The sequence below is a fragment of the Chaetodon auriga genome, chromosome 5, assembly GCF_051107435.1.
Source record: "Chaetodon auriga isolate fChaAug3 chromosome 5, fChaAug3.hap1, whole genome shotgun sequence".
Classification (NCBI taxonomy): Eukaryota; Metazoa; Chordata; class Actinopteri; order Chaetodontiformes; family Chaetodontidae; genus Chaetodon; species Chaetodon auriga.
In genome coordinates this window covers 20,945,938-20,971,577 of record NC_135078.1, presented here as the reverse complement: position 1 = coordinate 20,971,577, position 25,640 = coordinate 20,945,938, and the positions used below count along the sequence as shown (strand labels likewise).

At 41.8% G+C, this 25,640-nt stretch overlaps 4 protein-coding genes across 4 annotated transcripts; 2 read left to right on the top strand and 2 right to left on the bottom strand.

The window, feature by feature from the left end:
• Positions 1-1,891: 1,891 nt before the first annotated feature.
• sftpbb (surfactant protein Bb) lies at positions 1,892-5,324 on the top strand. Its single transcript, XM_076731129.1, has 11 exons — positions 1,892-2,038; positions 2,197-2,243; positions 2,494-2,568; positions 2,784-2,906; positions 3,000-3,131; positions 3,224-3,304; positions 3,392-3,575; positions 3,682-3,824; positions 3,948-4,028; positions 4,429-4,539; positions 4,873-5,324. The coding sequence occupies exons 1-11, from the start codon at positions 1,987-1,989 to the stop codon at positions 4,909-4,911; spliced, it is 1,068 nt and encodes a 355-aa protein (XP_076587244.1). The 5' UTR covers positions 1,892-1,986; the 3' UTR covers positions 4,912-5,324.
• Positions 5,325-5,433: 109 nt separating this feature from the next.
• Positions 5,434-9,630, bottom strand: usp39 (ubiquitin specific peptidase 39). Its single transcript, XM_076731128.1, has 13 exons — positions 9,442-9,630; positions 9,043-9,121; positions 8,841-8,935; positions 8,621-8,757; positions 8,194-8,346; positions 7,876-8,101; positions 7,670-7,744; positions 7,353-7,420; positions 6,977-7,165; positions 6,659-6,801; positions 6,342-6,477; positions 6,095-6,181; positions 5,434-5,707 (listed from the first exon to the last, which is right to left on the bottom strand). The coding sequence occupies exons 1-13, from the start codon at positions 9,500-9,502 to the stop codon at positions 5,654-5,656; spliced, it is 1,503 nt and encodes a 500-aa protein (XP_076587243.1). The 5' UTR covers positions 9,503-9,630; the 3' UTR covers positions 5,434-5,653.
• Positions 9,631-9,870: 240 nt separating this feature from the next.
• Positions 9,871-12,325, top strand: c5h2orf68 (chromosome 5 C2orf68 homolog). Its single transcript, XM_076731130.1, has 4 exons — positions 9,871-10,101; positions 10,887-11,002; positions 11,090-11,235; positions 11,331-12,325. Exons 1-4 carry the CDS (start codon positions 9,992-9,994, stop codon positions 11,451-11,453), a joined length of 495 nt encoding a protein of 164 aa, XP_076587245.1. The 5' UTR covers positions 9,871-9,991; the 3' UTR covers positions 11,454-12,325.
• Positions 12,326-20,181: 7,856 nt separating this feature from the next.
• mat2ab (methionine adenosyltransferase 2Ab) lies at positions 20,182-25,230 on the bottom strand. The gene is made up of 9 exons (XM_076730866.1): positions 24,978-25,230; positions 24,131-24,208; positions 23,894-24,016; positions 23,687-23,799; positions 23,416-23,559; positions 23,105-23,323; positions 22,840-23,022; positions 22,582-22,715; positions 20,182-21,967 (listed from the first exon to the last, which is right to left on the bottom strand). Exons 1-9 carry the CDS (start codon positions 25,072-25,074, stop codon positions 21,865-21,867), a joined length of 1,194 nt encoding a protein of 397 aa, XP_076586981.1. The 5' UTR covers positions 25,075-25,230; the 3' UTR covers positions 20,182-21,864.
• Between the last annotated feature and the right edge of the window lie 410 nt (positions 25,231-25,640).

Below are 25,640 nucleotides of genomic sequence, written 5' to 3'. Positions count from 1 at the left end.
ATTCTGCATTAATTCATGCATTAGTCGCACATTAGTTCAAAATGTATTTTGTACCCTGATTATAATGTTACCCAAAACTCAGAGCTGCTGTTTTATCTGTGCAAAGGTGCAAGGAGGAAGAGGACAGATAGATGTGTGTGAACATCAAATGTCTGACAATGCTGCTGTAGATTATGAAATCAGAAATTTGACAATTAAACTTTATTTTACTACTCTGCTTCTTATTCCTGTTTTTGTTTTTGTTTTTTCTTTAAGTGCAATAATACACTGAAAGTCTGCTGAACATTAAAGCACAGACTCACCTGTCCAGTCAAGTCTCTTCCGGTAAACCCTGATGAACCAGTGACACAGTTCGAATACAATAAATAGCGGCATATTTTTATATTTTGGCCATTTTGTTATGTGTGTGTCTCAGGTGAGATGCTCTTTTGTGTAATACAGTGCAGCAACACGTAAACAAGGCTCTCCAGAGAGTATCACATCAACAGTCTTTACAGTACTGCTGTGCATGTGATATGAAGTACTATTTTTTTTTTTTATTATATTAATATTTTTAACAGATTTAATATTTTAAAGGAAGGCTGTGAAGGCTAACACCAACTGCAAGTATTTAATAATAAAGCTAAACTCTCAGTCTCTTGGCCTTCATGAGGACAAATGTTTGATAAAAGGAAATCTCAAGGGTTTTAATGACATCAAATAGAGCACACCTGTGCCTTCTCATGCAAGTGTACGTGGGAAACGCAGTTCACCATTGTAGATCCCTAATACAGAGGATGCTCCACGGATACAAATCATCACAAAAACTGAAGATAAATCAAAACAGAAAGTATACCAATCTATTAGGGACATATCAGATGATTCATTAATACATGCAGGTAGATCCCTGCTGCACTCCCTGCACAGGAAGCTCCCTGTAGAGGCCTGCCTGGATGAGGGACCTGTCACTATGGTGCAAGGCCAGCAATCGCTTACTGAACGTCGGCAAAACCAAAGAGCTGGTTGTGGATCTATGATGGAAGCAGCAAACTAACGACACAACCCTGATCATTTTCAAGCCTCATGTGGAGGGTGAGCACCTTTAAGTACCTGGAAGCTCACCTCACTAAGAACCTGACATGGTTCACACACAGACGTCTTATAGAGCTTAAGAGGTCTCTCTGAGAGGGTCCTAAAGGCACTCTACTGTTTGCATCATGACAGCCACACCTGTGGCTGTGACATGTACATTTTATCATGTCTTTATAATCCTTTATCATTTTTATCCCTGAAATATATTCTCAGCTCTTATTTTTCAGCCTCAGTGAGTATGCCTGCATTTGAGAGCACATATTGCTTGTGTATTTGTCAAATAAAATCTTCAGACTTATATCTAAGAATGCTTTCAAGGAACAAAAGTCTGTAAAGAGTCAAACCAGCTCAAACACTGTGTACGTCCTCTGCTCTGCTGCCATCTACTGGTCCCTTCACAAGCTTTCATCAGTAGAAGATTGCTTGTTGTTAAACTACATTCATTCTGTGCTTTGGACATTCAAATTTCAGATATGTGCAGCAAGCAATCAAACAGTCCAGTAAGATTAAATTTGAGTTGGCCTACATATTTGATCTAGAGTAGTGAAACTACGGTACTGTTGACGCATGTTTAGCCTACAGGTACACTGTTATTTTAAAGAAAGGTTTAATTTTATATAATTTGTATAGAATACAGGTAGTATCATGTGGTCGTGTGTGAGTTCATCCAATTGTAGCCTGTATTGACATATATAGTAGAGGCGTATCAAACAAATGCAGAGCTAGTTTCACTTTGGCTGGTGAGTACCTTGTTATTTTGGTTTTTATTGGCTCCACAGCGCCTGCGCATTCCATCTGCCGCGCTGATTGGTTGTGACCATCAAACTGCATTTCCGGTGCGACCCAAGCGACAGCACGGATGTTATTATAGACAAAATCATCTGGGCGACACATCATTTTCTGCTCCTTCACATCATGTCAGCCTCCGGTTTTATGCTGCTCATTCTGGCGGTGTCCCTGTGGCCCGGTAAGACTAAGATTTACTGCATCATCGTCATCTGACTGCTGTCAAACATCATGTGTTACCGCAGGATTAATGGCAGGTTATGACAATGGTGCCGTTATGTTTTGATCGATGGCAAAATATTGAATATTTTTCTTCTCTTTCTGTCTGGCGATTTGAAGGAGACTGCAGGTTCATCCTGGATCCTTTCACCAAACACAAATCTCTGGTGAGCCTTTTGTCAAAAAGCCAACATACCAATACACACACACACACACACACACACACACACAGAGTAATAATCATGTAAATTAGTATTAACAGTGTCATAAATGGGTTGGTGTGACTCTGTGCCAGCACTGTGGGCAGGTTGCTAATAACTAAAAGAAAAATATATCCTAACTGTGTGTCTAGGAGGTTTTGGGTTTTTTTTTTTAATGTCAGTGTTTGATTATCTCCTTGTGGTTTCTCCTTGTTAGACTTTGGACATGTGCTCAGAATGCAGCCAGATCGTCCAGCTGTCTGCCAACATGATTTCCAGCAGAGATACGAAGGTGAGGATGTTGGTCACGCACTGCACAGTTTCGCTTTACTTTCACTTCACTCTACTGACCACACGGGCTGGGTTTGCGGAATTGTCAGGATGTTGAAATTTAATGTTTAACTTATTTTGGGTGTGTCTGTTTGTGCAGAGAACATTAAACTGCTTTCAACACAAGGTGACATCCAATATCCTTGCCACAACACACCAACTACTGTTCCTTTGCAGGAGACTGTATATGAAACCTTGCACGCTCTGTGCCAGCGCCTCCCAGAAGAACAGGCATCAGACTGTGAGTTACAGGTGAAGGCATATTTGCCAAAAGTCCTGCAGCAAACACCTGGTCACCTGGTGAGTTTAGCCTCTATTTAGGCATCTTTACAAGAATAAACACTTTGGCCTTCAGTGTTCACCTTTAACGCAAGATAATATGCGTTTATGCAGAAACCAGGAGAGGCTTGTGTGGTTTTTGGACTTTGTGCTGCACACAAAGAAGAGGAACCGCTGAAACTTCCCCAACATACCACCAACAAAGACAAACCCAGCTCTGCACTCGGGACAGCCACCGGCACCCATGTGAGTATGAGGAAGCAGAAGTGAATGTTAAAATGGAAACTGGAATTAATTCCTTCCAGAAGTGGCTTTCTGATCAGCTATCCTCTTTCTAGGAGCTGTTCAACCCAGCATGCACACTGTGCTTGTTTATCATCAAGAAACTGGAGACCCTGTTGCCCACAAACATGACTGAGGTGACTCTTTTCGTTTAACTTCAGGCACATATCCCTCACCATGCTTCACATTCACGTGAACGTGAACATGTCCTTCTGTCCCTGCAGGATGCTTTGATGAAGATCATGGGAGAGGTCTGTGATCTTGTACCAGAGAGCTACAAGGAGCGATGTGATGACTTTGTTGCCAAATATGGCACACAGATAGTGGAATTCCTCCTATCGTCAGCTGCACCTCATACAATATGCACTCTTTTGCACCTGTGTTTGTTCAAGGAACAGACGGCTCCAGGTCAGCAACATTTTGAAAATGAATACATCTGGCTGTCGTTTGTTGCTTTGTTTGATCTGAGCCTCACACTTCCACACACCGTGTTAACGCTCTGATGATTACACAGAGGTGTTCCTCCCCTCGGACTGCGAGTCGTGCCGCACGCTGGCTGTGCTGAGCCGACTTCACTTGGGTCCCAATTCCACCGAACCCGTGACCTCCTCTTTCCTTCAGTCTGTGTGTGTCCATCACCCCAATGCCATCCCCAAGGTCTGACCCTCAGCTAACACTAAACATCCCTCAGTGCTCCCAGCCAACAAAATGCTTCCGAAAAAACTGACTGTAAAATGCAAAAGATGAAAAACTGTAAAGTAACTGTCGTGCTCTTTTCAGTGTGAGGCTTTCACCAGAATCTATGGGGCCCGACTGCAGAAGGTTTTAGGAAACCAGATGGACGCTCCACATGCTTGTGAAGTAAGAAAAGGCTCTTTTTAAAAATACTCATGCACATGTACAATGATGTGTCTCACTGGAGGGACAAACTTTTATATCTGCATCTTTATACAAAAGTATTACAGACCCAGAAGAGGAGTTGTTTGCAGTAAATGGTATAAATCAACAAGCCAGGGTTGAAATTAGCACACTGGTTGACATTAATTGCAGCATCACTTGCAGCAGCACACTTCTTTTGGTGATTAAAGATGTGCAAACAGTAGCTGATTTACTAATAGAAGTTACAGTGGTGAGTATGATGAACCCATGTCTGCACAGCGCTGCTTATGAACACGGTGTGGCCAGCTGAATGCTCATGAACACATATCATTCTTTGGTCTGGTTGATATTCTCAGGATCTTTTGTCCCATCTGTCCTGCAGAGAGCTGATCTGTGCGTTGCCTCCCAGAAAGTGGAGCCGCTGGGAATAAATCGTTGTACTTGGGGACCAAGCTACTGGTGCAGAGACATTCAGACGGCTCAGATGTGTGGTGTAAGTGAAATTCAAGTCAGTTATTGCCAGTTTAGCAGATCAAAGTGTTGCACAGATGAGTCCCACCATCTGAAAGGTACATGGAACAACATGCATGATGTTTTTCACTTGAACTATCTTTTGCCATTAGCAGTAATGACCACACAAACGATCACATCCTGAGAAAGATTTTTCACAACCATTAAATCTGACCCTGACCTGCACTGATCTACTTTAAATTACACTGGACTCAAATATCGAGAAAATGAAATGCAGTTTAGCAATTCTGAACAGTTTAATGTACTAATGAGCTTTTGTGGATGATCCTTTTTTCCTGTGTTTTTTTATTTGCAGAACCAGGCCTTCTGTAAGAGGTACATGTGGAAGGAGTGAACCAGACCGCAGCTCTGAAAGCTGGTGCTTGCACATAACTATTTATTTGCAAATATATCATCACACCGATCAACTTTGAATGGTTTTAAAAATGTAATGCACTGATCAACTTTTTTTTTTCTTTGGGGGGGTGGGGGTCAATCTCATATGCTATTTCAGTCAATCATCCATAAATATTCATCATGAAATTCTGTCACAAGACTGAGGCCAGGCTTCAGTCTCAATCATCAGTTTCTGCTGGGGTTTTGTGAACAGTTTCATTCAGTACGCTGACTGTTAGATGTACGTTATTATGAATGGAGAAATATCCAAAAAACGTTGTCCATCATTACATAAGATGAGCTCTCAGTATGTATTAAAGGTTAACTGGACAACTGGCTATTGAATAAAGCTACAGAGTGGTTTCTTCTGTTGTCTTATTGCTGTTCTGTGATCCCTGATGCAAATAACCACACACACACACACACACACACACATTCAAAGATTTGTCATTAAACTTGAACATAGAGACAGAGACACATATCCTGGTGCTTGTTTATTTAGAAACTTCCACAGAGTAAAAAGATAAAACAGTGAAAAAACACACACATTTACATTTATTTGTTGTGGCTATGAAGAAAAAAAGTCCTGATGGTCTCTTGATGTTATCATTCTATATTCTGTTATTACTTTCACTCACTTAAATACTCAGTTCACTTCCAAAACAGTGATTCCATTTGCAGTGAGGTAAATCCTGCCGCACTCACACCCCTGTGTGGTTGTTTGTGTCATCGTCACTCTCTTGTCTCTTCCAGATCTAGAAGGGAGGAAAAAAAAAAGATTTGTTTCCAAAATGAGCGCTAAGCAAATGTGGGAGTCCTTGTTAAGCTCAAAGACATTTTACTTTGAATGATTTAAAACTGCAGTCTGGTATGAAATAAGATTCAGCCGATAAGCTACTGGCAATGTCTTATAGTCTTTATCATCTATTGAGGCTGTTTCAAAGCAAGAAATTACAGGGATTCAGTCCTCTGCTAAGTTTAGAAGTTTCAGGGGGTAAAGCCTCTGAAATCAGCAAAAATCACCAATGCCATCAGATGAGAGGTGATGAATGTTTTATGTCATTTCATTTTGCATAAGAAAAGTGTGGAGCCAAAGCACTGCAACATTTTCCACCATCGACAGAATGAGTGGGAGGACTTGCCTGGATGTAGGCCTCTGACAGTGTAATCATCTGGGGGAGAATATCAGTCACCTGCAGATCCTGCATCTCATACCACTTCCCAGTTCCCTGATAAAACGTAAAGAGAGATTATGACTGACGATGTCTGTGACATCATTTGAACTCATAATAACAAACACTGGCTTGGTCAAAACACATCTTAATGCATTTGTTAAGGCGGTTTGTCATAATGCCACCAGAAATCAGGAAACTTTCAGAAATGACCTACGTGATGCAGAACATGTATTCTGTACGCTCCCTCAGTGGGTTTCCCATCATGCACTACATTGGCAACGAGGTCATAAGTCGTGTTCTTCTCTGTTGCTTGAGCTTCTTCTGTCAAGTACTCACGAAGGTCTACGTTCCTGTTGAATTGACACCATGAACAAGTGCATATTTATACTGAGGACAAAACACATACGGCCTTGACATCACTTCTCACGAGAGTCACCATTCATTACTATTATCAACATGCACTTCATGGTTCTGTGAGGTATCATGATGCAAACTGTGTATTTCATCTTACAGTACACAAAGAGGACTTACGTGATAGGAAAGTTGACGATCGTGGGGTTCTTTTCCACAAAGAAGTTGTTCTTGGTGAATCTTTTGATGCAAAAGATGAGGTACGGAGGCAGTTTGGTCAGCTGAAACCTCTTGAGAAAATTCTCTTTGTAGGTTTTATATTCCTGAATGTAAATGAGACAGGAAAGTGTGCACAGATATTTTAACAAATTCAAACTTCATCAACACATTTTTTCTCTAAAGATTTCTACACTGCAACATTGCTTTGACGAACCTTCTCCAATTCTCTTTTATTTTGCACATTATTGGTAAGACAAGACAACGTAAATGAATCAGTACCTTCTCTGTGCTGCCACTGAACTTTCCCAGGATGTTGAAGAGAGGGACCTGTGGGATTATAAGCTGCTCCTTCTCATCCTTGTACAGTGGAGCTGTTGGGAGGTCAAGGGTCAGAAACAAGAAGGTAGACTCGGACATCTGCTCCTGATACTCCTCTGTAACAAGCAATGCCTCTTTCTCCTCTGGTAGCTGGAAATTACAATTATACAAGTAAATCATTAATTAACATTTTTAAATGTGTCACAATATCCGAAAAAAAAACTTTGCTCAGGGCATTTGAACATTATTTATGAATAAACACAAGCAATTTTATTAGTCAAACTATTCATATTCTAGATGACACTTAATGATTCCATAACACAAGCAGGAAACTCACTAAATCTGGGTGTGGAAGTTTCTTGGAGAAGATCCGCATGGAGCCTTGAAATGCTTTTGTAATGATTGCTATGATGGCACAAAGACAGAGGAGAACAGGTTAATTCACTTTTGCTAACTGTAAACTAAATTCAACCTCAGAGAAAGAAAAAGTAGAAATGGATTTAACATTAATTTTGATTTAAAACTGTATGTATGTTTTCTCTGGCTTTACCATTAATGTCCCCAACACCCAAAATACCATATTAAAGTTAGTTTTTGTATATATTATGGCCTAAAAATTATGGATAAAACTCCTCTGATTCGCCTCCTACTCACATGGTTTTTTCTTTGTGCCACCAAGAGCACCATGCAGTGCATTCAAGAACCACGTCATGAAGTCCACAGCATCTCCTGCACAACAGAAAACAATCAATCAATACCACAACCTAGTCTCCACAGGGCAAGATGCATTAAAAGCCTAATTGAGGTCTGCAATATATAGTGTGGTACACTGCTCAAGCTTCTTGCAACTAAAGCATTACCTTGCTTGGTAATTTGGAAGTTCTTCTTGCTGCACAGAACCACAGCCTGCAGCATCTCATGGGGAGACACGTGGGCCTTGAAGTTTCTTGGATTCCAAAGTTTGCGCATCAGCTCACCAAATCTCTGCACCAAGAGGAACATGATGTCCCCTGGGGGCCTGCGGATTCCCCTGTAGTTTTCCTCCTCCAGGAAGTAGTTTCGCAAAGGCGGAACATTGGAAAAAGCCTAGGAAGAAGGGCCAAATATCAAACGATTGGGAGTATTTAAAAAGTTTATGATTAAGCCTAAATAAGGTCCACTTTTGCAGTTTTTCATACCTGTAGCACTACATTGGCATAGTCATTGGCTTTGATGTTGTTGAGGCCTACAATGCCTGGCAGGTAGGTTGTACCATCATAGGCCCGGTACAGTTTACCCTGCTTGTCCAGCCCTGCGATGTGCTGCTTGGTGAAAGTTGGCTTCAACACATACTGCAGAGAAAATGAGAGTGTCAAAAATTATTAACACAAAAATACCATACAGTACTTTTGACTCAATTCCTTCATACTGACAATGTGATACTTAAAGTATGAACCTTGTGTTTGTGTAATATGATTCAACTTGTGCCGTCAGTTTATGATGCATTCACAGACAAAAAAATAATTTTGTAATAGATGGTGCTAACGATGAAAATTAATCTAATGTTTTAGAACAAAAGTTTACTGTTAATGTGCCATGAGTCTGTGACATCATGGTGTTACTTACAGTGATGTCTTCTAGTGAAGAGTCAATGATCTCGTAGTTGTCTGGCAGGCAGTAAAACTTGAGAGTGTGCAGATTCAGGAACACATGATGGGTAAACTGCACACTGTGAGTGTAAGCATGGGACTTCAGACCTCTACCTACGAGCAAGCAGACATGATTAAATTAGATCAGGCACAACACGGTGATCGATCCCTGGTTAAACGTCAGATAATTCACCTACCTTGAAAGTATTTCCCACATATAAGGCAGGCATAGACATTGATGTGTGAGAGGGAGATGGAGCAGAGTTTCTCAAAGTCGAAGTCCAGCACACTCCTGGTGGAGAAACAGACAACACTGGGAATCAGCTGCAGAGCTGTAGAGGACAGGGCTAACTAGCATTTAGCACCGAAATTAGCTATACACATTCAACTTCATCTTGCCTGTTAATAGTGTCAAGGTAAGGGCAGTGGCGGCTTCTCCGGTCTTCTACTACACGTCCTCTGCTTATTTTGGCTGCAACTGCAACATAAAGTGAAACAAAACAAACAAGAGTTTCATTATAGTTTATTCAACGGTTTGAATGTAAGCTATAGGTGCTAGCTAACCTAGCGTTTATGGTGTTCGGAGATGATAGATTTGATACACAGAGTGAGCTAGACAGACGGTACATTTGTTTTAGCCAGCTGTAACGACACAGTAGTAGTACTTGTTGACCCGCCTGAGTATGACTGGACCGACCCTTACAAAATCGAACGCACTGTCATCTGGCTTCTAGTAACATTAGCTACCGGCTAACCAAACGTAGGGCAGACGTTAACGTTAGAACCAAACATTCTTACCGCCGTCTTCGTTGTCATCATCGTCCACCTCAGGCTCTCTTTCTCGCTTCAGAGAAACCATCGCAACGGTTAGCTTGGAAGTTCAATCTCAAAACAACAGAGACAGTGCAACTTTATTTGGAAGAGATGAATGGGTCAAGCACCGTGCGCGTCGAAACTCGCGGCCACTGTACGTCGCAACTACGAAGTAGCAGACTAAAACCTAACCCGGAGTTTGAAGCTAGCTACATCAGTCCTTGAGCTGTTCTATGCCAAACCAATGTGATATCTTGCTGATTTTGTGACATCATAACCCAGTGTATATTGAATGCGGTGTAATTTATGTCTGCTTTATGTTTTGGAGTGCTTTATCGGTTTTCTTTTAAAGAAAATGTGCATTTTGTAGCTATTATTAATTTGTAAACTCCGGGAGTGTTACAATTGGACAACAATTTACCGTTAGCTAGCATGTAGCTTTGTGTCAGTGTCTATGGATCTAGCCGTGACTTGTTGCAATCATTAGCGTCATTAGCTCACAAATACTGTCGCCGTATTGGAGGTGTTTGTTGAAATGGATATTTTAAGAGACGATGAAGTGCATGAGCTGAAATACAAACCAGGGGGCCGTTTGGATATGAGCCACGGCTTCCTACACCATATCCGGAGGAACCAGATTGCTAGGTGATTTCCTCAAGTACCGTTAGCTAATGCTAGTAGCTAGCATACAAGCTAGCTTGTTCACAACATCCAGCTACAATACCTAGAGCTGCAACCACACATTTTTATAGAAGTCGATCTGATGGCAAAGGAAGGTTCATTGTTAGGGAAGGTACTGACTAGTACACCTTTTACGCTTCAAGTGAAAATATAAGGAAAGGTCGCACGGGCCTATTGGCCAAGGCAATCCGTGGGTTAAGACCAAAAGATGTTCTGCCAACAACGTATAGTTAGCTACTTATTGTAATTTAAAAAAAAAAAAAAAAAAAAAATGAGGTTGCAGGTTGGTGTGAGTTTGAAGTGCAGTGGACGTTTTACCTAATTTTCTCATCCTAAACGCTATTTTTGTTTTCTCTACTTTGTACAATGTGTCAGACTTTACTGGCAAACCATTGACACAACATTGTTAGGTGAAGAGAATGATGCATTTGAGTGCCAAAATTCATTCGTCTCTGAAATGCCTTCACTAAAGCAAATATACAGAAAAAAATCTGGAATTTACAATACTTTTTTGAAGTTGCAATGAAGGAGCTTACAGTAGTAGTAGTAGTTGTTGTAGTTGCTTTAGGGGAACAGGATTGCAACTTGTTATCCTTATGTAAACAACAGTAAAACTAGAACAAGATTGCCTTATTGCTGTTGTTTAGCTAGACTACAAGGTCAGAGATATGCTGCACTGTATGTTCTTAAAACAGGTCAGGTATATTGTACATTTCCAAGCTGTAACAAAATGTTGATTTCTCTTCAAGAGATGACTATGATAAGGAGGTGAAGCAAGCCAAAGAGCTTCAGCGGCGGAGGCACACCACAACCCCGAGACGACCCCGTCGACCTGATATCCAGGTGTACCATCCTCGACGCAGACGTAAGTTTGATGCTCTTGGTTGCTTTGCCAATAGGAAATCCACTGAATCCAGTGAAGAGAATATGCATGTGTGTGCTCATTTTCCAGATGGATCTGAGCCAGGAGCCGGTGCTGAGGCTGAAGAGTGGAATGAGAGTGGGTCAAGCACAGAAACAGAGACCCATGGAACTGAACTCTTCTGGCTCGACTATCAGGCAGACTCTGGTACCATTACCTCCTTCCTTGTGCACAAGGTTAATGCGCATCCCTTTGACTGATGTTTCTTGCTCTTTGGTCACTTTTACTTTGCTTTCCTCTTAATTCCCTCATGTTCTTTCTGTTTCTAAAGGAGGATAAGCCTGAGAAGGTGGTGGAACGTGTTGCAGAGAAGAACATCCTGGATTCAGCCATGAGGGCAGCTCTAGAGGCTCGAATTCGAAAAGAAATGGACACTAGACAAGACAAACGTTGAGTGATATTCTAAAACAGTAGATTATGATGGCAGAGGGGCCACAGGCAAGCAGGGGCAACACTTCATTTGCAGTTCTGTGCTCCTCCAAAGCATTATCGCGGTTGACAGTGTTGGAGTCATAATGAGGACACTGGTCATGTACAGTGACTGTCAGCACAGATACAACGAGTTGGCCCACAATCAAAGCCGTCTTCTGTTTTCAAAGGAGAAGAAGCAGCACTTACCATAGACAGTATGGTTGAGAGTTGGCTGTCAGGTTCATGTTTACTACATTTTACTCAGCTTGGACTGTTACCTCATACCCTCACTCATAACTTTAGGGAGATCCAAGTTGACTGGACCTATAAAATGATGTTGTTACTTTCTAACAGTTAAACCCAGAGAGGAGAAGGTACTCTGACAGAGAGCACTGTTCACCTTCCTCCTGCATTGAACATGTCCTGTGATTCTTGTGTTTACAAAGATCTAGTTTTTATAAACAAGATTTATACCTTTTTTTTTTTTTGTAAAATGCTGTGAACAGAACATCAGTCTATCAGCAAATTCATGTTTAGAAATGTGAGAATTTTGTTTTGTTTTTTTATAAGTTGGAGAGTTTGGTGGATGTAGCCATGATGATAAGTTTGTGTGGCAACTGTGTTTTGTTGTTTTCAGTATTGTAATTTATTTGGGGTTTTTGAAATACTTTTATTTTTGATACTGTAATGTTTTTTGAGGAAACAACTCTTTACATATAAAAAGAAATATACATAAATGCCATTTGTTACTGTCCAAATGTGTCTGGAATTGAACAGCCATGAAATGTGATTTTCTCCTGTAAAAAAAAGCACTCAAATCTGTACAGAAAAATAACAGATCAACACCTTTTCCTGACTTTGATCAGTTCTATCCTGAAATATATATTGTTAAGAATACGTACAGTATTGGGATACTGCAAAATACTGTATAAATTTCACTTGACTGAAGTTTTTCATATCATGTCCATCACCAGGTGGCAGTATGGCTCAGGGTTTGAACTCTGCAGGCCTGTGTTATGGTCTCTGCTTTTGTTTTAAATAGTAGTCAAATGAGACTTTGGTCAATTAATGCATACTAACTGTGTTCCAGTTTTAAAGACAAATATCCAAACAGCTCGTTCCTCTGTGGGTGAGAACAGTTTGGAGAATATTTTTTGAACTTGTGCCACTTTTTACTTAAAAGGTAGAAACTGGAAAGGCACACCTAGAATTTGCAGGGTCACTGGTGTGTAATATTAGGTGGTGCTTGTCTGACAATGAACACTTCTTGGACTCATTACATAAGAAGTCTTGTGCATTAATACTGGGTGATCTCTCACACAGCAGTCCAATTCAGAGTCAAACTAAGAGATTGGCTAAATTAATATAGCCACATATATGAACTTCATTTTTTAATGGCATTTCAGAATTGCATTTTATGACTTTAATAAGCTAGTGCAACATTCATTGTGTGGGGTGCTGCCCCTGCTTTTAAATCTCACAATCATGGCCTGTTGTGGTATTGGCCATTGTTTCACGTCTTTCCCCACCCTCCATCCTGGAGAACTAGTTTGCTGTCATTAGCTTATTTCACCACCTGGAACAAACCCAGCAAGTTTGAACTAGTCAGGGGTGTATTTTGTCGACCTTCCTCTGATGTAAAGGAGAGCGGTGTCTAGCTGTGTATCACGAACATTAACAGCATGACCTTGGGACGCAGAAATAAGAAAAAATGAGTTCTTAATAGGGCTAACATCCTCCTTTAAAACTTTAGACACCAGCAGCAGTCCACAGGTTAAATGCATCAGTGTGCAGTTCGATGGATGAACAGCAGACATGCCATCCCTGTTCTGAAAAGTGGAAACAAACTTCCACTGGTTCCCTTGGCTGTGGAAAAAAACAAAGCCGACTTCACATTTGAACAGACAAGCTGTTTATTCACACCATAGTAGGAGATTAATTCATTGTTTTCATTAATACATGAAAATATGCAAACTTCATCCTCTGAACACATGGCGGGCCAAGTGTTACGCAAAGCCTTGTCGAGGAGGTGTGCCTCTGCCATGCTATTGGTGGAACAGAGGCACTCCCCTCTGGTTTGTTAACGCCCACTTCCAGCTTGCTTTTCATTCTTCAGTTAGCATGTGACTGAAGTTCCGAGGGGGGCGCAAACATTCCTATGTCACCTACAGTGCTGCTCGCCACATCATCTCCCGTTTCATCATTCCTCAATTGGCTGGAAATTACCCAATCACAACTCAAACCTTTACACCTTACCCCCTTAATGTAGCACCACATTTACAGTATTATATAATGCACAGCCTGTGGTTTTCTAATTTAACCCCAGGTAACACTTTGAAGACATGACAGCAATTTACAGCAGTACTTGTTGTGACAGGCAAGCTGTCGGTCAGGTATTTGTTAACCTCTGAATATTGCCTAATATGCTACGTGTATGAAATTATTTCCATTTCTCTGTTCACAGTCCCATCATGGCCAAAGCACCATTGTTTAAGACCAAAGTAAACAAAGCTGCTATCTTTATCTCTGTTTGCCCATCGTGGTTAATTGAGAAATATTTACTTTGTAGAATGTGTGTATTTACATCCTGTTTTTTTCTCTCTTATGTGTTGATGTCATCTAAAATAAGAGCGCCTAAGGCTAAGGGCCCAGTTTTCCTGCATCGTCTTGCCTCGTCTCTTGATTTCTATTTTTTTTACTTGCTTGTTTTGTTTATAAATAGACTCCTTAAATATGCTCATAATAATCTAATGTAAGAAAACACACATTTTGTAATAGGATCAACACATGTACCTAACATTCTTATTTTAGACCATTTTTGTAAGTGGTTCTTAAACTTTCCTCAGCCGGATGAAGTAATCTCAAAGACAGATGTTACGTAACATTCTGTAGAATTTAGTCTGGGTAGAGTACAATGATAGATTGAGTTTAACACCACTTTAACAGCAGCAAAGATACGATTTTGCAACGTCTCCGCAGCTACTAAATTTGATTGCATAACTGTGGAGTTGACAATGTCGCAGGCTGATTCAAAGGTGTGTGTAACTGCATGTACCTTTATAACCATCATCAAAACAGGGCAGTGTCGTGACAATAAGGTGGGGTTATTCCACACACCAACATGAAATTACAGATACAGCTTTTTGAAACTTGTTTTTTGTGTATAGCCTAATGCATTTCTAAAACATGTAGGCTGTGCAACAAGGCTGTATGAATTTTGAAACACAGCGAAAGCAAACATATGCACCCTTTATACCCAAAGCACTAGGAATTGCAAAAAGGTAAGAGAGCAATGTTTGGCTTTCATTTCCTGCACAAGTACAGTACAGTACAGTAGAGCAGGAGCAAGCTTCTGCATTTATTGCATCAGCTGTCACCCAATCCTTAAAAGAAATCCCACTGACCTCAAGCAAACAGCTGACCTGCTTCCCCTCTCACTGTGTCAAATCTCTACCCCGCTCTGCTCGTTAGCATGCAGTGACAATTAAAGGGACAATATCTTTCAGTCCACAGCAATGTTTGGTCTCAACATCATGCTCTGTTTTGGTGTCCATAGAGCTTTGTTTGGTCTCATGTACAAGCAGAGCACAGGCTGTGCCCTCTGTGCTCTTTGTTGTGGGAAGAATTCTCTGTGTTCTTTTTTGTTGTGCAGAAACAAAGATATCATGCTGTAAACCGTGATCAAAGCTTTATGTGCACAAAAGCTACAGCAAGCCAAAAGACTGTAAAGGTGCAGTGCTGGTGCTCATCATGGATGAAATGTGAGGCTGTATCAGCACACCGTTGCCTCATAAATTGAGTGTGGTGGTGGTGGTGGTGGACTTTTATGATTTCATCCTGGTGCATTTCAGCTGCACCAGGATAGCGCTGTGACACTGCTGCGGCGGCGAGTGATCTTGCCCATTCAAGGCTGTGGAAGTGTAACCCCAACATAACCCCCCACCATTCAGGGTTAAATATAGGCGCTGGACTGAGGCAGTGAGGTCGTGGAAATGCACAGCTGCTGTGGTCAAACTGCCCACGAGACTCGAGGTCTCAATGTGCTGATGCTACCTGAGCATGAATATTAGCTTGATATCTTATAACTGTAGTGATGTATGTAGAATGAGCTGTACCAGCCTTCGGAGACAAGGAGTTCTTCCAGACATGAGGTCATAAAATGCCAACCATTTATTCAGTGAGGGAGACATTTTGAGAAGTAAAGTTTTGTGTTTTTTCGTTTCATGGTTTGATATTTCTGGAGATTAGAAAAGTTAGGTTGTAAATAATAATCCTATCCAAATCATTGGTGTTGCCATGGAAGGAAAATGCAAGTATGCAAGTCTCCAAAACAGTAAAACTCATGCTTCTGGTGCAGCGACCACATGTGCAGACCGCAAAATCCACTCATTAATTTACAAAGCTGGCAGGATTTGTGTGGCAATAACAAAGCTAATTATAGTGAAAAAGCTCATTGGATTAGCAGTTCAGCACAGAAAAGGCTCCAGAGATCCTTTGCTTGAAGAGGATTTTATACTAAAATCTCTCCCACTGAATGAGGTTCAGTCAGAATGTGAAATAAACACATGGAAGCATTGCAGGACGTGAAAAAGCAAGTTTCATATCTCGAAGCAAAGGTTGTGCAGATGCAGTGAATTTACTGATACCAGGAAGGAAAGAGATCTTTCCATTGGTGCATTTCTTAGGAGAGATTATTGTATTTTCCTTTGTCTTATGTGAAGATTTTTCTCAGCACTGCAGCAAAGAAATCATCTTTGCTACATCTTCAAGGCACTGACAAGACAGCACTGCCCAGACTCGTTTTACTGGATGTTAGAACTCATTTTGACATCTGGTTTGAACAACTGCCAATGAACTGACATCCTTACAGATGTAGACTTAGAAAGCATACAATACATACTGCAGAATACCATCAGAGCAAATGTCTATATATTCTGTAGAATTAATTGATTAATAATTAATTTTGCAAATATTTCCACTGTACAAACCTTCAGTTCTCCAGTAAGCAGTTCGCAGCTGTGTTATCTGAGAAGTGTTTTGTGGGAGTTTTTGGGCTTAATGCTGAATTAGACTGAATTTTACTAATGTGTACTACAGAAGCTAATATTTTCATTAAAAAAAGTCATTAATGATTGTTTAAACTCAGCTAAAGCAAACCTATTGTAGCCTCAAATCCTGTTGAAACCAGTTCCAAATGACCTGAGATTAGCAAGATGTACCAAAGATTCAATGGCAAGCATGTCAGACAGCAAATTTGTGTTAAGATGGGGTGTGTTCCCCTTTGTATATGCTTAAGCAGCATTATTTTTAATTAGCTGCTGGGTTTTAAGGATTTATTCATGTATTACCTCGTGTTTATTTTGGCAGTGAATTCAGTCCGTCAGTGTCTCTGTACCGACTGTGCCATGAGACCTTCTCTACTCCTGCTATCACTTAATTCTCTCTTATTTCATGTACAGTTTTACATATTAAGCATTTTGATTTTTATATACAGGGGTCAGCATGGGCACCCTGACTGGTCTGTGGCTATGCAGCACCATATTCAACAATCTGTGATGCACTGTGTATTCTGACACCTTTCTATCAGAACCAGCATTACCATTTTTTGCAATTTGAGTAACAGTACCTCGTCTGTTGGATCAGACCACGCAGGGCAGTCTTCCCTCCCTACGTGCATCAATGAGCCTTGGCCGCCCATGATCCTGTCGCCGGTTCACCACAGTTCTTTCCTTGGACCACTTTTAGTAGATACTGACCACTGCAGACCAGGAACGCCCCACAAGAGCTGCAGTTTTGGGGATGCTCTGATCCAGTCGTCTAGCGATCACAATTTGGCCTTCAACAAAATCACTCAAATCCTTACGCTTTCCCATTTTCCTGCTTCTAACACACCAAGTTTGAGGACAAAATGTTCACTTGCTGCCTAATATAACCCACCCACTAACAGGTGCCATGATGAAGAGACAGTCAGTGTTATTCACTTCACCTGTCAGTGGTCATAATGTCATTACTGATCGGTAGAGTTGTATCTGAAAACAACAGTGTTTTATCACCATTGTCTGGTAACAAGTGGTGATTGTTCTAGAAAGAAATTGTGGATTATAAAGGAAAAAAATGCCAACTTGATAAACATTTTGTGAATTAAACTCCTCATTTTTGATGACGTGCATGGCTACGCTGCTGATCATGTATCATCTTTGAACAACATTTTTGGAAAACTAGCACGGATACGTCTCGCTGATTCTGAACATGCTTTACCACTATATTTTTGAGAAGACCGCAGCAGATCACTGGATGTATGGAACGCCAGCATATTCCCAAATCCTTTTCTCCTTTTGTCCTCGTGTGTCCTCCTTTACTCTTTCTTGGTTTAGTGTTTAATTTGAGAAATTGCTTTGTCACACCTTGCCCTTTGAACCATTTCCCGCAACTACATTAACAGTTGTATTATTTTGTTACTCCAAGACCAAGGCCTCCATCATCCCTTTGTGTTGCGGTTACTGTACAATGCAATACCTGCAAATGGAGTCACGGAGTAAGCATTTGTGTTCTGGTGTTGTTGTGTCTAACCTTTGTTATCAATTCAAGGTTCACAGAGACACATGTGAATTCCTCCGTTTATCTACACAAAGGTCACTGATGAATCCCTTCGTCCCTGTCCTTATCACCACCACTGCAGAGTGTTACGGTAAATCGTTAACTGCACACACCTTTAAAGAGATGAGAAAAAGATGGGTGTAAGTCAATACACAATTATTATAATACATTCTGTAAAATGAGTATCTTTTGGGCAGAGTGATGTCTTCGTTGAACCCATTTTAAAGCCTATTAAAAATGTGTTCACAGGGAACATTGATATTGCCGAAAAGACATGCTGTTTCAACACAGGCATCTGTCACTTATGAACACACAAAGCACCCCACGTTATCAGCAACCGTCGATTTCGGTGCATGAACAAAAAGAAGATAAAAATGTTTAATCACGCAATCAATGTGTGCTTTGAAATCTGACCATTTGGTGTTACACAAAGAGACGAAACGAGCTCCTCCCTTCATGCAGTGCAGTTTGCAGAAGGCTGACTCGCTTGCTGGAAGCAGAGCTTTGGCCTTGCCCCATCTCAGACGGCGGATGTTGAATTAAACAGGGCTGGTGGACTGTGTTGCCTTTGCTCCAGCAACAGCTCAGACAACAAAGGAAATGAATAAACATGTCCGAATAAGAAAAAAAAAGTCTACATTATTTGTTTTAGTATACTTATCGCTTTTTTTTTTTACACTTAGCAAAATCTAAAATTCAAAATGACTTTTCTCAAAGGGTAATGAGGATCGAAACACAGTTGGTCCCCGTCAGTGAGTCGAGCAATATCCACTGGTGTCTCCACAAACAACACGCTCTGCTGCTCAGCGTCAAAGAAAGATGGAGCTCAGCTGGTCCTCAGTGGAGACGAGCTACCAACAAGTCAAAACACATGGGAACCGTCATTGCTGGCAATCCCAGCTTTCGTAATACAAATACCACAGAACTACTTTAACCAGAAAAGCTGCAAGTGTACATTATCTGCTTCAAAATCTGATGCAGCTGGCTGATCTCCAAGAGCTATTTTACCTGTCCATCAAGTTCAGGCAGCTGTCAGGTCAATAAGACGGAGCTTGGTTTGGGGTCAAACTCTGCTGTAGGCACTGTTCTTTGGGGCCAAGAGCAAGAACCTACAACTCTGGAAAATTCTTCCAACCCTAAAGCAGTGACCCTGCTGATGAATGCAAAACAGCTGTCACACCAGCTCATTTTGAGAACTGTATATATCACAGAGCACAGTGCATGTCGACCGCAGGTACAGAATTCACATCTTTTGGGTTAAATGCTATTCAGTTGTTAAGGACTTGTAAACAACTTTTGAAACAGAATGGCCCATGCTAATTTCTCGAGGCCTTCTTATGACTGCTTGACATCATGGACTGAAGACAGTTTTATTACTGCCATTGAGGAGAAATGAAATGTGGATTTATGAACAGGGACTTTCCAGTGTTTCAGTTTAGACCATTTCAAGGGTCCCAATTGTGCTTGAAAGTCAATGGACACCACTACATATGGAAGCAAACAAAATGAAGTTTGAATACCATTAAACAGCCTTACGTTGTCATGAATACATAGAGTTGTGAAGCAACACTACCTGCTCTTGTTAATTGTATTCATGAACACACGAGATGGTGCTTAATAAATTGGGAAGAAGCGTCCTAAAAACAGAAGTGCTTCTAAATCCCTCTGGGGGGGACCTTTGAAGGGAAAACTCACAGTGTGTCATCATCTACTTGTGATTGAATGGCAACCAAAGCAGCACAGACAGGCCAAATATTGTCTCCTCTGCAATGCTTCTGGAAAGATCTATAATAAAGCAAAGGGAGTGTTTTTACTTCAACTCTTGATATGGATCCATATGATTAAATGTTGCCATCACATTTTTGCTGTCTTATAAGCGAGGGATTACACTCTCACCATAGAAAATAAGAGTTTTCACAAGATATTCTGATTTACTTTAGGACAAGCACCGGTGTTACTAACACTTGCTGGGGTAATATGTCAGAATGACTTGCTCTGGTATTACAGTTCTTCTTCTGCATTGTGACAAGTCTTTTAAATGAGGCACAGATGGTATTCCACAGGACCGTATGTGCAATATCATTGAACAAACAAGAAAATTCATGACACAGATATTTGAAAGGAGTAGTTGTTTATTACAGAGCATAAGGAAACTACCCAGGCTAGACATGAAGCATAATACAGTATGAGCTACTTGTTCCTCTGGAAGTTGAACGCATGATGGTAGGAGGGAGAAAAGCAAACGGGGAGTTGAGGAAATAGAAAAGGCACTCTTACACTTACTGTAACCAACGGGATGACCTCCGAGGGAACAAAAGCAAAACTTTAAACTCTATCCCGCACATGGGATGGCTGTGTAAACAAGGCTGGTTTCTCTGTACTACACCAACCAAATGTTGCCATTCCATTAATGAGGATACAAGAGCCAAAGAATTGCACCAGACATTTGAATGGGATTTCAAAACTGTCACCTAAAAAATAAGCTATACGGTCCACAAATAAAAAAAGGTTGTAAAATAGCCACTAACAGTAGTCAGCTGAGGGAGACCAAAGCTTTTCTGTACAACACTCTGGAGCCTCAAGCAACACACTGAAAAATTATCAAGTCACAAGGAATTAGAGATTTAATAACCAAGTTTGTTTAAAGCTGTCTTCTGAAACATCAGCTTCTCTGTATCCACGCAGAGTTTCAGAGAACAAATAAATAGTGTCGAGGTTTGAGTCCTGCCAATAAGACTCTGTGGCAAACAACACCCACCCCTAAGGATAAAGATGGGAACCAGGTTTCTCTGTAGCTACACCTGCCATCAATATACTTAAGGGGTAAGAGGGCCTTTAGTCATGTCAAACCATAAAAAAGCAAGTGAAATTCATTTAAAAAGGACTCATTTAAAATTTAATTTCCAATGCATAAACAATCCAATTTTTCTATCGCAATCAAGTATCACCAACACCTCTGCAGACCCGAGCAGTGACATAGCAGCTTCTGACTTTTCTGTATTACGTCAGAAAACAGCAAAGGTCTGTGGAGGCGTCTGAGGCTTTACGCTCAGCTGTGAGCTTGTATAATTAGGATCTGGCTCGCCCCTTAGCCTGCAATGCATAGCATTTTTTTGTGAAAACAGCAACAACCCTTGAATTTTAATTGTGCCATTCTAGCATCCTCCACAAAGACGAGGGAATAAAGCTAACGAAAAGGATAAAGAACACTAGGTCGGAGAATAAGTGTACCAGATTGACAAAGGAGGAATGTTTAGAAAGAAGCTCCACTTGTTTGAGAAGCTTCCCGATCAGAGGACCCTCCAACTATCAGATTAAGCTTCTAAATCGACTTTTTAGATGTTGCAGACTCCTTACATCAGTAGCACCAGAAAATTAAGAGGGGTATCGCATATAGCCTAATATGCTACCGCCATGACACTGAATATAAGACTGACGATACTGACAAGTGTGGAATGCCAAAAGGTGAACAACTGAAGGCTGCTGTTCGGGGACTATCACAACGAGACGCAGGGGAACGTCAAGACGTGGGAGAGCATTACTATGGTGCATGAGTTCATGGAACTCATCCAATTCTTTAAACATCAAGTTTGTGAGGCATGCCTCCTATAACCCAGTATGATACTGCAATCAGCAGAAAACAGTAACAAGACAAAGGAGGGGGGTGGAGTGAGGAAGGGAGTCATGTGTTAAATGATACCACTATTATGAAAGAGATACGCGCATTTCACCCCCGGAACCTTGGAGGCTTCTCTGTAGTATACACCAACAAGCCTGGGGGGAAAAGCTTAACAGGTTTAGTATTTGAGTTTTTTGGGCACCTCCCATGGGAAGGAGTCTCGGCCAAAGTGGCCATAGGCTGCAGTCCTCTGATACACGGGCTTCTTCAGATCCAGCTCCCTGGAATACATAATCAACACATTTAGCAGCAGTCATACCAAGTGACCTCAAATGCACACATTCACACTCACACACTCATATTTGCCAGTGGAGCGTGTCAGTAGTCACAAAATTTAAAAAGAAAAAAAGGAGGGGAAAAAGGTAGGAAGGAGAAAAATAAATCAGGTTTGTCAGACCAGTCGGTTAAGAGGAAACACGTGAAGCTTCAACACTTACCATGCCCACCTGAGCAGTGTGTTGACTGCAGCTTGCAGATGGAAACCACACTCATCCAATTTATAAAAAGGAAGCTTATGTAACTATGAGCTACAAGGTTTGATTACAACCAGATATCATAAATGTCTACCATAACAGATGAGACTTTGCCCTCACTAATGCCCACATGTGTTACCTTTAACACTATAATATGTAATTAAGAAGAAGGATACGGCAAACTCATAGCTTTTTTTCACAGAAGTCAAACAAAATGGCGACTGCAGCAAAAGAAAAATGGTACATTAATGAATTCATTTATTTCTAAATCCTGGAAGACAAAACTAAAGCACAGGAAACAGGAAGGCACCAAGAGCTGTTGTTTCATTGAGTAGCAGGTGGCTTCAGGGGTTATACATTACCTGACGATCACTCCAGGACGGAGATCGAAGTTCCTCTTCACAATGTCAAGCAGCTCTCTCTCACTCCTGTTGGAGGTCCCGTAGTGGAAGATAGAAATGGAGAGGGGGTGGGCGACTCCAATAGCATAGGACACCTAATACAAGACACACAGACATGCATATTATATAAAGCATAAACACAAAGAAAATTCAGGAAGGAGCCTCCTGCTGTCCCGCTTTCGAAGATGCAGACAGTTGGTTTTTGACTCTGCCACTCACCTGGACCAACACTCTCCTGCAGAGTTCTGCCTTCACCAGAGACTTGGCCACCCAGCGGGCAGCATAAGCAGCAGAGCGGTCCACCTTTGTGTAATCCTTCCCAGAGAAAGCACCACCACCGTGGGCTCCCCAGCCTCCGTAAGTGTCAACAATGATTTTACGCCCTGTCAGGCCGGCATCACCCTGTGATGGAAGAGCAGGGGTTACACAGGGAAGTAACTCAAATGCTTAATAGTTTCTGAAAGCCACACCCTCTGACACTTACCTGTGGGCCTCCAATGACAAATCGCCCACTGGGCTGCAGGTGGTAGATGGTGTCATCATCCAAATAGATGCAGGGAACAACAGCCTTGATGACTTTCTCCTTCAGGGCATCTCTCATCTCCTCCAGGCAAATATCCTCGTCGTGCTGCACGGAGATAACAATCGTGTGCACACGCACTGGAAGCATGGCGCCGCGGTCCTGGCGGTACTGGACAGTAACCTGTGAAGAAAGTTAAAAGAGAAAATAATCTAAATCCCACCAACAAAAAGTGGATTTATAGTAGTTGACAAATGCAAGTATGACAGCTCTACCTGTGTCTTTGAGTCTGGCCGGAGCCACGGAAGGGTGCCATCGCGACGCAACTCAGCCATCTTAGCGTTCAACTTGTGGGCAAGGACAATTGTGAGAGGCATACACTCCTCGGTCTCATCAGTGGCGTATCCAAACATCAAGCCCTGCAGAGGAGGAGACATCAACTCAATGTCTTAAAAGCACAAGTCTTATTTAAGGGCACTAAAAGACCAGCAATGTGTGACTAAAGAACACATATGACAGACCAAAATGTTGATATACACTACTGACCTGGTCCCCTGCTCCAATGTCCTCCTCATTACGGTCAACGTGAACACCCTGAGCAATGTCAGGAGACTGTTGCTCCAAGGCCACAAGAACATTGCAGGTCTTAAAGTCAAAACCTGTGCAGGAGACAGACGGCAGCAGCTGAAGACACCGCTCATAAAAACAAACAAGCTGAGAAGCACAAACCAGTAATACAACAACATGCCACACCTTTGCGGGAGTCATCATATCCGATTTGGCGGATGGTGTCGCGGACAACTTTCTGGTAGTCCACGGTGGCACGCGATGTCACCTCACCAGCCAACAGGATCATCCCAGTCTTGGCAACAGTCTCTGCATGAGGCAAAGAAGACGATATAACCAGCGCTCATTATTCCACTCTCATTGTAAACATCTGACTTGAGTCAACATACACATGGAGAAAAGATTTTTTTTTTTTTTTCTTACCGCAAGCAACTTTGGCATCAGGATCCTGCTTCAGATGGGCATCCAGAACTGCATCACTGATCTGATCGCAGATCTTGTCTGTTAAAACAAAAACATTGCAACTGAACACCGGCATCAATAGCAGAATGCAGCAAATCCAGATCACTGGGCCTGAATGTACACTCTAGCACGTTTTCGCCATCAGTCCGGATCGTGCTCAGTGGGAGTGGCTCGCAGCGTCTTAAACAGTCGCCATTTCAGCATGTGCACATGTGGTGAGGAAGGGAGCGCGCCCGCGCGCAGCGACCCGGGGACCGGAAGGCAAGCGTGATAAATTTATAAACATTAAACTAATGTCATCTGCCGAGGACATATAACAAGACAGTCTATCCGTGCCCCGTTGTCCAGACAAACGGATAACATTAAGGCTATTCGGTCTTTGTGCCCCGCTTTCCTCTGGAAGATCCCCGGACGATTCGGCACGTTCAGAAATATTTTACCCAATTCCCAAATAGTGATACTAAAATGACAAGAGCATTCAAGTCATGTTTACAGCGAATGTCTGGTACGAACGCCGGTGCGTCTGTTGTCGATGGACCACCATCGGCAGCATCACCTACTCAGCAAAGATTAGCTAGCTAACATTAGCTAGCAGCGCGTGCTCTTGAAGCCGGCCCAGCTTACGTTCAAGTGGCGGAAAGGCCGTAACGATCTCAATTGAATAATGTCTGCTCCATTTTTCTTCGTTCAAATGATTGTACATTACAGTTGTACAGTATGGCTGACAAACGACGTCGTAAAAACAATTAGAAATTTAGCTCATTTCATCAGCAAAAACTGATAAAAGGGATGGTGTGTCGGGTCTTACCGGGGTGTCCTTCTCCGACCGACTCTGAGGTGAACAAGAAGCAGTCCTCGTCAATGAGGGAGTTATGAAAACCATTCATCTGCCCGTTCATTGTCATTTGCCGCTGCTGCTGGTACTAAATGTAAAAATGTTACGACGTTAATATCAAGCTAATTGTATTTCTTCTCACTTGCAGTGCCCAGCGTCTTTCCCTATCTTGGTCTCTATTGACTCTCCAGCCTGTGCCTCATGGCGCAGAGCTCCACTATTTATCCTGTGAAGTCAGTCACTGTGACGTCACGAGTAGGTGGCCCATACCATTGAGCCTTGGGGACGGGGGGGGGGGAGTCCTGTAACCGGAATGCACTGCAGAATGACAATCAGACAGCGAACATGTGCTGTCAAAATATTGGAGTGACATGAGAGCCTTGCTCACTCAGCACCTCTTACCTTGTTAATTAAATTGTCGCACGAAAACTCTGAGTGTGTGTGTGTGTGTGTGTGTGTGTGTGTGTGTGTGTGTGTGTGTGTGTGTTCGACATGTACAGGCTAGAAACCCCACGAGTCTACAATCATTAAGTCAGGTCTGGCTTTAAAACAGCAGTATTTGAATCATAATCCTCTCCATCAAGTCACCATATGCCAACACACATTCTACACGCCATACTTCAACTTTCACCCGAT

Bases quoted from the DNA above. Each gene is read 5' to 3' on its own strand.
- sftpbb (XM_076731129.1), top strand. From the start codon at position 1,987: ATGTCAGCCTCCGGTTTTATGCTGCTCATTCTGGCGGTGTCCCTGTGG. The intron at 2,039-2,196 runs GTAAGACTAAGA...GGCGATTTGAAG, and splicing joins GGCGGTGTCCCTGTGGCCCG to GAGACTGCAGGTTCATCCTG. The intron at 2,244-2,493 runs GTGAGCCTTTTG...TCTCCTTGTTAG, and splicing joins TCACCAAACACAAATCTCTG to ACTTTGGACATGTGCTCAGA.
- usp39 (XM_076731128.1), bottom strand. From the start codon at position 9,502: ATGGTTTCTCTGAAGCGAGAAAGAGAGCCTGAGGTGGACGATGATGAC. The intron at 9,122-9,441 runs GTAAGAATGTTT...TTTATGTTGCAG, and splicing joins TGATGACAACGAAGACGGCG to TTGCAGCCAAAATAAGCAGA. The intron at 6,478-6,658 runs GTAAGTCCTCTT...TCAATTCAACAG, and splicing joins ATCGTCAACTTTCCTATCAC to GAACGTAGACCTTCGTGAGT.
- c5h2orf68 (XM_076731130.1), top strand. From the start codon at position 9,992: ATGGATATTTTAAGAGACGATGAAGTGCATGAGCTGAAATACAAACCA. The intron at 10,102-10,886 runs GTGATTTCCTCA...TTTCTCTTCAAG, and splicing joins CGGAGGAACCAGATTGCTAG to AGATGACTATGATAAGGAGG. The intron at 11,236-11,330 runs GTTAATGCGCAT...CTGTTTCTAAAG, and splicing joins CCTCCTTCCTTGTGCACAAG to GAGGATAAGCCTGAGAAGGT.
- mat2ab (XM_076730866.1), bottom strand. From the start codon at position 25,074: ATGACAATGAACGGGCAGATGAATGGTTTTCATAACTCCCTCATTGAC. The intron at 23,800-23,893 runs GTGTGGCATGTT...TCTCCTGCACAG, and splicing joins ATATGATGACTCCCGCAAAG to GTTTTGACTTTAAGACCTGC. The intron at 22,716-22,839 runs GTGAGTGGCAGA...GTCTTGTATTAG, and splicing joins GCAGGAGAGTGTTGGTCCAG to GTGTCCTATGCTATTGGAGT.